The sequence below is a fragment of the Corylus avellana genome, chromosome 11 (genome assembly GCF_965113065.1).
Source record: "Corylus avellana chromosome 11, dhCorAvel1.hap1.2, whole genome shotgun sequence".
Taxonomy (NCBI): Eukaryota; Viridiplantae; Streptophyta; class Magnoliopsida; order Fagales; family Betulaceae; genus Corylus; species Corylus avellana.
This window is the reverse complement of record NC_142500.1, coordinates 12,817,942-12,828,034: the sequence shown is the minus strand read 5'-3', so window position 1 is coordinate 12,828,034 and position 10,093 is coordinate 12,817,942. Positions and strand designations below refer to the sequence as shown.

General features: G+C 33.8%; 1 protein-coding gene across 1 annotated transcript; it reads right to left on the bottom strand.

Moving 5' to 3' along the window:
• Nucleotides 1–2,439: 2,439 nt before the first annotated feature.
• LOC132166697 (NAC domain-containing protein 82-like) lies at nucleotides 2,440–5,723 on the bottom strand. The gene is made up of 4 exons (XM_088511872.1): nucleotides 5,374–5,723; nucleotides 4,999–5,276; nucleotides 3,021–3,542; nucleotides 2,440–2,669 (listed from the first exon to the last, which is right to left on the bottom strand). The coding sequence occupies exons 1-4, from the start codon at nucleotides 5,531–5,533 to the stop codon at nucleotides 2,469–2,471; spliced, it is 1,161 nt and encodes a 386-aa protein (XP_088367998.1). The 5' UTR covers nucleotides 5,534–5,723; the 3' UTR covers nucleotides 2,440–2,468.
• Nucleotides 5,724–10,093: the final 4,370 nt, after the last annotated feature.

The window sequence follows — 10,093 nt, the reverse complement described above, 5'->3', positions numbered from 1 at the left end:
TTTTTTTTTCAAACGGACTTTTTGAGTGTTAAAAGCACTTTTAGACCTCTCAAATGCAATCTCAAACAAGTCCTAAAACCCAAGTACCGAAAAAGTTAGTAACCCTTAAATATATAATAAGTTATAAGTATAAAATATAACATATATAAATATATCATATTAACAGGAGCGCAATCACCCCTAATTTAGTATATATACATACACTAACATAAATTAACTAATTAGTTAATATATATATATATATACATTTTGAGTATTTATATTAGTAATTAAGTTAGTATGTGTGTATATATATATATATACACACATACTAACTTAATTACTAATATAAATACTCAAAATGTATATATGAATTAAGTGTATAACATTATATATTAACTTAATGTTATATAATAATAACTAATTAATATCATAATATGTTAGTATATATACTAACATGTTATTTAAAATATATATATTATTATTATTATTTTTAACGTATTGATTTTTTATTTTTTATTTTTATTTTTATTTTAAGTAGGTCTTTATGACTTTCATTAATAAATCATCATTAAACATTTTCTTTTCATAATGGAATTTGTAGATTAATTTTTAGAATAAGTAATATTATTAAACTAAGAAAAATGATAATTTATTTATATTTGGTGGTGTAAGAGCATTCCTATTGAACTCTTTATATTTGACTTTTCTTTAAAATTTTTTAAAAAATCACAAAAAGATTCATTTAACAAGTTCTTTACTCTATTCCAAATTAAACTTTGATCAATAAGGCTCTCCAAATACCAAGTGCTAAAAAGTGAAAGTTATTTAGTTTTTTAATCTTATATATTCATTTTCCTTCTCTCTCATCTACCAAGAACAAAAAATCATTAAAAAAAATAAGAAAATAATAATATTTAACTAATAGTAGATGAAGATATAGTGAGTTTGATATTTTGTTCATTTTAAAAGTGGCTCTTCAAATTTGCAAAAGTAAGTTTTTCTCTTCAAATTTAACTTTTATTTAAAAAGCTCAATAGGGATGCTCTAAGGTAAGTTGTCTTCTTAAATATACATAAAAGGATTTTTTTTTTCTTTTTTTTTAAAGATCAGACGGATCTACAATTCTATTCTATTTATTTTTCTTAAGATGGGATGGTTAGCTTTTAATCTAACCGTTTAATACTTTTTTTGAAGATCAGAATTGAACACATGTCGTTCATACAGATTCTAGAGACACACGAACACATCCCAGTTGTTGGATTATCTAGGCACATCCTAACCATCTATTTCTTATCATTTGAATTAAATGCGTTCAACTACCTCCACTTATTTCTAAGTTGATCAACGGTTGTAATATAAGAGACAATATAAATTTGACCATCTTGAGCGTTCAATCCTATAAACCCTAAAGACCATTAGAGATTGGACAGTTAGATTTTAATTTGACCGTTTAATTTTTTTTTTTTTTTTTTGAAGATTAGACGTGAACACATGTCATTCATGCATACTCTAGATACATGAACACATCCCAACTGTTGGATTTATTTGGGCGCATCCTAACAGTCCATTTCTTATCATATGTATTAAATTTTTTCAACTACCCTCCCTTACTTCAAAGTTGATTAAACGACTGTGAGTATAAGAGACCATACACATCTCACCATCTTAACCGTTTAATCATATTAACCCTAAAGACCACTACACTTTCTCTCTTGCGCCATCTCATTTTACATGTCACTTTTTATTTTACTTCCCTTCTCTTCCGCTGCTCTCTTTCTCTCCTATTGACAAAACCTCGTCGTAGATTCAAAGTTCCCGTGTCATCGTTTGCCTTTGTGCCAATAGGTCTCTCTCTCAAATGTTTTATGCGATTTATTGCTTGCTTCTTTCTTTTTTATTTTTTATTTTTTAATTATTTTTTAATTTTTTTATTGTCAATTTGATATATATGTTTAAGGTTTAAGTTTTGTTTTCCATTTTAAGATTTATTTGTTTGAGCATGTGGCTTATTACTGATGGTTTAAGCTATTTTCGCAGTGACTCAAGCTTTCTCTTTGTTTTTCTTTGTTGCAAATGGGAAATATCATACCTCGAGCTCAAACCAAGTCAAGCTACTCGAGGGCTCGGATTGGCTCGAAATTGCCCTTGTTGCGATCCCAAGCTACTATATCTTCCCAACGAGCCGAGTTCGAGCAAGTGTTTCCCCAATTCGGCTCGAACTCGACTCGATTATATGTCTTCTAAAACAAGCCAAGCCAAGATTGCCAAAACTCAGCTTGACTCGTTTACAACCCTAGTCAAGCATGTAAAATGGCACATGGCTTGCTTACTCTCAATGACGAGATACAAAAATTGATCAAGATCCAAAAGGCAACAAAATTTGTTATATATTATTAAGTTTCAACAATCAAATTTCAATGTAAAAGAAAATTGGATCAATTCCAATACAACATGAGAACCTTACATAATGTCTTACAATAATCTTTCTAACAGAAATTTAAGAAGACATCTACTGGCTGCCGAAGATCAGTTGTCTTGAAATGATGGTTCAGATGAACTTCCTGACTGTCAAAGTAACTGTAGCCATCTTCAGTCGGTCTGGACATGTTGCCCACATCACCCAAATCATTGTGAAAATTATCAACTCCAGAATAAAGTTCAGGTTCAGCATTTCCATGACAAAGATCCTGCAAAATCCATACACCAATTATAAAACGGTAAAGATTAGAACTTCAAAGAAAATCTGCAAGCAAAAAGAGAATAGTACAGTGTTCGATAAAAACACTCAGAAATGTTGAAGTCTATATATGATATAGACAATTAGACATAGAGTATGCAAAGGAGTTAAACTTTTGAATTGGAAAAATATAGATCCACAAACAACTTATAGATTATGCCATCTAGTTTAAAATGTCGATATTAAATGCTTTCAGGAAGTAAAATACTCATTTTCCCAATGAAGATTAAAGTATGAAACATTCCCGCATAAACTAGATTAGGAATGCATTAGTAAGAAAAAATTGCAAGGAGTTACACACCTTATTTTTGTCATCTTCAATTGAAATCAAAGTGTTATCTTCTGTAAAGGAAGCAAGCAGCGGAAGAATATCATCATCACTATTAGCAAGCACTTCAGGAAGAATGTTATCTTCAATTGAAATCAAAGGGTTATTTTCCGTAAAGGAAGCAAGCAGAGGAAGGATATCATCATCACTATTTGCAAGCACTTCAGGAAGAATGTCACCATCACCCCAAGCTTGATAAACAACATCACTACTACAAACTGGAGTAAGCCCCTCGAAGTGGGTTCGCATAGTTTCAGATAAACATGACTCAGAATCTGTGCCACCCAAAATAGAGGTACCAATAGCAACCGAACTGATACGGTTAGTAGGCAGTACATAATTTGGGGTAAACAAATCAGCAGAAGGGACGGTTTCAACACAATCAACTTGTTCATCATCATTCCAGTCTTCCTCCTTAAATGGTACTCCATATTGGGCACCATTTCTTGGGCCCATACCCTCCTTCTGGAAAATCATACAAAGAACATACGTGTTCTGCAAGACAAAAACATCATTAAAATGAATTCAAATACAGGAGGCACCACAAATGAAAATAACATCGCTGGTTTTAGATATGCAGGAAAAGAAATGAAAATAACATATAGAATGTTACCAAAAAGAGAGTGCATCAAAAGCTTCGTAGCCTAACAAATACATGTTACCCCCTCTGTCCCATTTTATTTGTCCATCTTAGTAAACCCAACCTTTTAAGTAGATGCACTTATTTCCGTCTTTATCTTCTTAGAAAAAACAAAAGGGGGGAAGGAAAAAGAAGAAACTATTGAATCACTGGAACCAAAAAAATAAAAAGTTTTCAAAACCTTCCTCAAAAGGTTTCCGAAATTTGAAGGATGCAACTTTTAAAGGGAAATTTTGGAAAGTTTCATAACTGTGTACCTTCACTACGAATTGAAAAAAATGAACATGTTAAAATTGGTAACAACAAAGAGAGTAATACATGCTGGGTTCAACAAAATATAAAATTCAAACAACAAGAACCATTTTAAATAAAAATTGTGGCTGTCGAGTTGCTGTGCTATGTTTCTCAAGCATTTGCCATGTATAAGATGGATGGTGCATGGCAAAAGACTGTATTGATATGTGTAAATATAACTAGGGGGCAGAGACTATATGACCTATATTTTGCAGAATGCCAAGTGAATAAGGACAATATCGTCCTTTTAACAGTATTATTGACACATTCATTTGAAAAAAAGAACTTTCAGTTGGGTGCAAACACCAGAGGTAGAAAGAAATTCTTTTAATCAAATTTGAGATTTGTTCATAAATTTCAAACAAGACAGTGTTCAATTAAAATGATAAAAAATAAAAAATAAAAAAAAGCACTTTGGGTTTAAGAGCATTCACAATGAGCTCTTTACATTTAACTTTTCTCTAAAAATCTAACAAAACTCGTGAAAACACCCATTTAACAAGCTCCATTCACTACTTTATATTTAACTCTTGTCATAGATGCTCCCCACATTCCAAGAGTCAAAAAGCTAAAGTTATATAATTTTTTAAGCTTATTTTTTACCCTCCTCTCTCCTGATTGGTTTAAAACTAATAAAATAATAATATTTAACTAAATTAAAGAAAGGTATAGAGAGTTTGATGTTTGACTCATTTTAAAAGTGGCTCTATAAATTTGATAAAGTAAATTTTTCACCTCAAATTTTGCTTTTGTTTGAGTCCATTGTGAATGCTCTAACAGGTGTGCATTTAGCCCTCTAAACCAAAAAGACAGGCTCCAATTTCTAAAATACGCTTAAAACTACAAAATACGTTGGAAATTTACCTGTATATATAATAGTTTTTAAAAACAATTTGAACCCGTTCAAAACATTTTTAACAGGAAAACAACTTATAAAAAAAAATACACCAAACAACAAAGTGTTTGATTCTACAAACAAGAGTGTCATGCAAAGATTGTTAAATCACCAGGCATTACCTGAACTGCTCCTCTTTCTGCCAGATTTTTATCTTCCAGTCTGTACTCATGCATAACCCAATCCGTCCGATCACCTCGTGGTGCTTTTCCTCTGTGAAAAATCAAAGTTTTTATCAACCCCACCAACTCTTTATTGTAATGAACGGGTCTATCCTTTCCAGAGGTTTTCCAGTACCCAAATTCAATTGCACGATTCATTCTAGCCCCAGATGAATACTTTTTCTCCACAGGGCAAAAGAAGTACCATTTCAGATCCCCACCTTTCAAAAGAGATTTATCTGATATAGGAAAAAGCACATTTTAGTAAGAAACACAAATAAAAAGCACAACATACTAATCATGCAAACAAGAGTATGTATAAAACTTCTCCTATACCTGGAAGATCCCAAGGGCCAAACTTGTATAAATCAACCTCTGCAATGGCTTCAAAATGAAGCCTTTTCCCCATTACTTTCCTCTTCAAGTAGTACATAACCAGCTCAACATCAGTAGGGTAAAATCCAAATCCAGGAGATAGCAGTGATGTTTTCCCCATCAAGAATACTGACTTCCACAAAAACAATTTTTAAACTCTACTGTAGAATGCAACAATAATATTGCTGCTTCCAACAAAAAGGAAAAAGCAAACTGTCAAGTCCAGTGCCGAAAGAAGATCTTCCAAGTCCACCAGTGCCTCCCACGATTCAAGAAACTAAAATCACAACGAATAAGTGACCAATGCTTCTTATTGAGAACAAAGGACATTTGGTGCGCAATGATTACCTGTTACAAACATTATTAGGCACACAACCCAAAAAAAAAAAAAAAAAAAAAAAAAAAAAACCATAGAATGAATAAGAACATAAATTAATCAACCAACCAATCAAATTTCTAGTTTTGTTTTTCAAATGCAGAGAAACTCCTGATTGGATTAACAATAAAGGGACACAAAATTATAGTAGATTGTCACAATAGCCTAACAAACAAACCTTTATGATTTTTTGGGTTAATTTATACAGTCACAATAACCAATCAAGGTTTAACAATAATCTCTAATAGCAGTACATGTGCCTCAATATGAAATCACGGGGAACCAATACCTAATACATAACGAAAACAGATTCATTGTTGGGCTAATTTATATTTTCTTTTCTTGGTTTCAGTTTCCTCTTCTTTTAACTTGCATGAAACAAAGCACTACAAAAGTTCAATCGTAGTGACAACGCTCCTAACATTTCATGTCCCCCATATCATTTACCATATTTGTCAAATTTCTCATAGAAAATTGTCATAGAATGCAACTTCATTTTTTAACGTAAACTTCCAAGTGCCATTAACCTAGTCTTGTAGATATTCATTTCTCTATATGTGTGAGGGAGTGTGGTCTCAAAGGTATTGTCTTGTAAAAGGAAAAAATTCCCTCAAATCCAGTGATTGCTACAGCAAGCGTGTCTCAAAGCTCCAGCCACATGGCCATCTATTTATTCGAGAAACTGAGTTGGTCTCTTCGTAACTCAATTATGAAACTATGAATCTATGGAAGAAATGAAAATATTATAGGAGAGTGAGATGTTATTGCATATGCAAATAAACATTACCAAATGGGATAACCTTACCATTTAGTTTATATAATTAACAGCAAGAATGATGGGCCATTAATGGGCTTCAATTTTGCTACACTCTGGCTAATTCAACTAACCCAACCCCATCATCTCATCCCTTCTTTTCTTATGTTTTTGCAATGGACTGGTACAAGTCCCTGATAATTATTACTTTCTTACCTGCACTACCCTTAAAGAAGAAGGGAAAGGCCACTAGAACAGCAAAGCATTTCACTCCTAAGGTGTCTACATCTAGAAAGATTGGTTCACTCAGTAGATTTTGACCCATCAAATTTTCTTTTTGGTACAAAAGTAACCCATGCCAACTATCCCATTAATTTTAGTGGGTCGAAGTGTGTCAACAGTGCAGTGAAGAAGCTCAGCAAATATATATATATATATATATATATATATATATATATATATATATATATATATATATATTTTCAATGTCCTATTCTTACATTCATTGGACTATTGGGACACCACCATTAGTACTGAACACTCAGCTTTTTTACTTTCTATTATTTTTCCCTTGGGGTGAGAATCCCCTGTAGTAGGCTTCCTTGTGATTATGACACTAGTAACCAAGCCCAGAATTTTAGTGAGAGAAAATAATGAAAATTCATAAAGGTTTGTTTGGAAACTTTAATGTTAATCCAATATATATATTTTCTATGACAGAAACCTCAACAAGGCACCGCCCTTCAGACCCACCTATGCAGAGTAAACCTCTTAGGCTCTTACCCGTGTACCGCACTCTGGAAGTTTCCCTAGGGTAAATTGCCGGCTTTTTACACTGGGTGTGCTCCAAGAGGAAGTTTGCACATAGCAAGTCTTGAAATTGGGATCTAAGGGGTGATACTCTCTAAGACCACAAGCCTCAACCTCTAAGCCAAGCCCTTGCGTTTGTTAATCCAATATTAACGCTAACCCAAACAGTATTAAGGTGCAAGAGGCACATAAATCAGATAGTACTCCTATAATAAAGTCTCCGATCCAAAGATCGGAAAGAAAGGAAACTTTTCCTTTTGATCCACTATAACAAAAAACCACGAAAACCCTAGCATGCGGAAGATCAGTAAACCCTAGAGATCAAAAGCAGACAATGGAAAACCCTAGAGAGAGAGAGAGAGAAACCCTAGAGTAGAGATCGTACCGGAAGCGAGAGACAGCCGTAGACGAGAAAGAGAGCGTGTGGGCGTGAAAGACAGCCTGTGCGGTAACGGCGGTGAAATGTGTGGGAGCTTATGAGAGAGCTGAGACAGAGAGGGAGAGAGCGCGCGCGTGGCTGTGTGCGCGTTGAAGGTTGTGCAATGAGGGAGAGTTGAGAAATGGAGCGCGTGGCTGTGTGCGCGTTGAAGGCTGTGTAATGAGGGAGAGTTGAGAAATAGGGTGTGTTTGGTGGGGGTCTTTCAATTTTATTGGCGGGAGCGCTTTTGATTGGTCAGGTGAAGTTGTGCCAGTTGGCAATGAGCACACAACTTTCAGAGAGAGAGAGAGAGAGAGAGGGATTTGACTTTGATACTGTTATTTATAGTTTAATTAATGGTTAAGATTAAATTTTTTTAAATTTATTTTTTATTTTTATTAAATGCTTTTAAAAATAAGTTAATTTTAAAATTCAATCTTAACCGTTCAGGAGTAATATGTTTTTTTAACCGTACCTTTTTTTTTTTATTTTTTTTATTTTTTATTTTTTTTTTAATGAGCCTCATTTTATAAAATAACACAACAATACTTTGTTCATTTTTCGCCGCACTTTGTCTAGACATGAATGGATTGTTGTTTTCGCCAAAGGATGAGTTACTTTCTTTGTCTCCCTCCGGATATGAACTATCTTCTATGATTGGAGACTATTTTATCCAACTTGGGTATCATCTAGTAATTGACCGTTAACGACTCTAGCAGGTTCCCTCATGACCCAAAGCTTGCACAATTTCTAGTACATCTCCCTCAACAATTACCCACCCATCTCATCGCCAAGGGCCCAAGAGTAACTATCTTCCAAGCGCCAACTGCTTCCGCTACCATTGAAACTTGGATCTATAATAAAAGGCATTGATGTACACATGGAAGCCTAAACAAGCCCATCTGCATCTCTAATGATCACCCAACCCTCATCTTCTTATTTTGATTATCAATAGCGGAATCCAATTTTATTTTGATCACCCTTTCGGGTGGTTTTTTCCATCTCGGTCTCTCCACGCAATGAGAATGCGCAATGGTATTAGTGACTTCAATTGCTTGGGAAAAATCAGCCAAAGCTTCTTGAGCTATTCTAACTAGTTGAGTAGGGGTTGTGAATTCTCGTCCAAAGATGATCAAGTATTTACGAAGCCAAATTCTTCGAGCCAAAAAAGCAATGAAACTCAAGATCAGTATCATCTAACTCCTCCATCCATTTTTCAAAAAAACACAAACCGACGCTCTTTGAAATGGATAGTTTTTGGATTTTCTTGTTGCACTCCGTCCAGACAGCTACAATCGACTTGCAACTCCAAAGAATGTATCCCATAGTATCCAAACATTGGCCAAAAATGGGACACAAGGGTTTTGAACTATCCCCTTCTTGAAAAGATTATTCTTTGTACGGAGTAAATTATTGCATTCTCACCAAAAGAAAATTCCTTACCACCCTGGGGACTCTCAGTCTCCATATTTTCTTCCACACTAGACAAAAAGAAGACTTTGTTGAGCACTCCCCTTTCTCCCGCAAGATTCTTGCCTTCTCTAGGCGGTAAGCACTTTTGACTGAAAAATTACCATTGGAGTTCTTGGTCCACATTAAGGTATCTTGTTGACTGTGACGACTCATAACAATGTTACATATGCGATTAGATTCATCGGTGCTAGTCGTATATGTTTTTTGGTTTCATTTTGTTTTGTTTTTATGTCATTGTCATTATTCTTTATCTTTTATCATTCTTTTCATTTTATTTATTATTATATTTGCTAGAGTTTGTTCATTCTTTTGGAATAAAACCATCCCGATCAAATTCTTAAGATTCCACAAAAGGAAATTAGACTCCTAGGTGAGATGTCAAACTTGTTGAGGCATAAGGGTTCAACCCCAACTTGGGGTGGAGGCTCTTGTTATTGATCAATCAAGATTTAAACCAATACAATACATGAGAAATCTAGTTCAAACAATACATTATTGGACAATGAGAAATGCTACACATAGTCCTACACTTCCAAGTGCACACTCCCATTCCCTCACCATTAGATTTTAGATAGATCATTATTGAATTTTGGATCTAATGATAATTTTCACTGGCATATCAACATGAGAGTGAGAGAATTAGAATGTGTGTAACATTTTTCATGAAGAGCGATTGAGCGAGTAATCAAAATAATAATGTCAAACATTGCTATTAATGCCATTACATAAGAAGTAAACTACCTTACAAAAATGGGAACAAAATAGACCATCACATAGCTTGGAAAGGACAAATTAATGAGACAATAAAAAGGAGCACATAAAAATAAATAAAAAATAAAAATCCAACCCA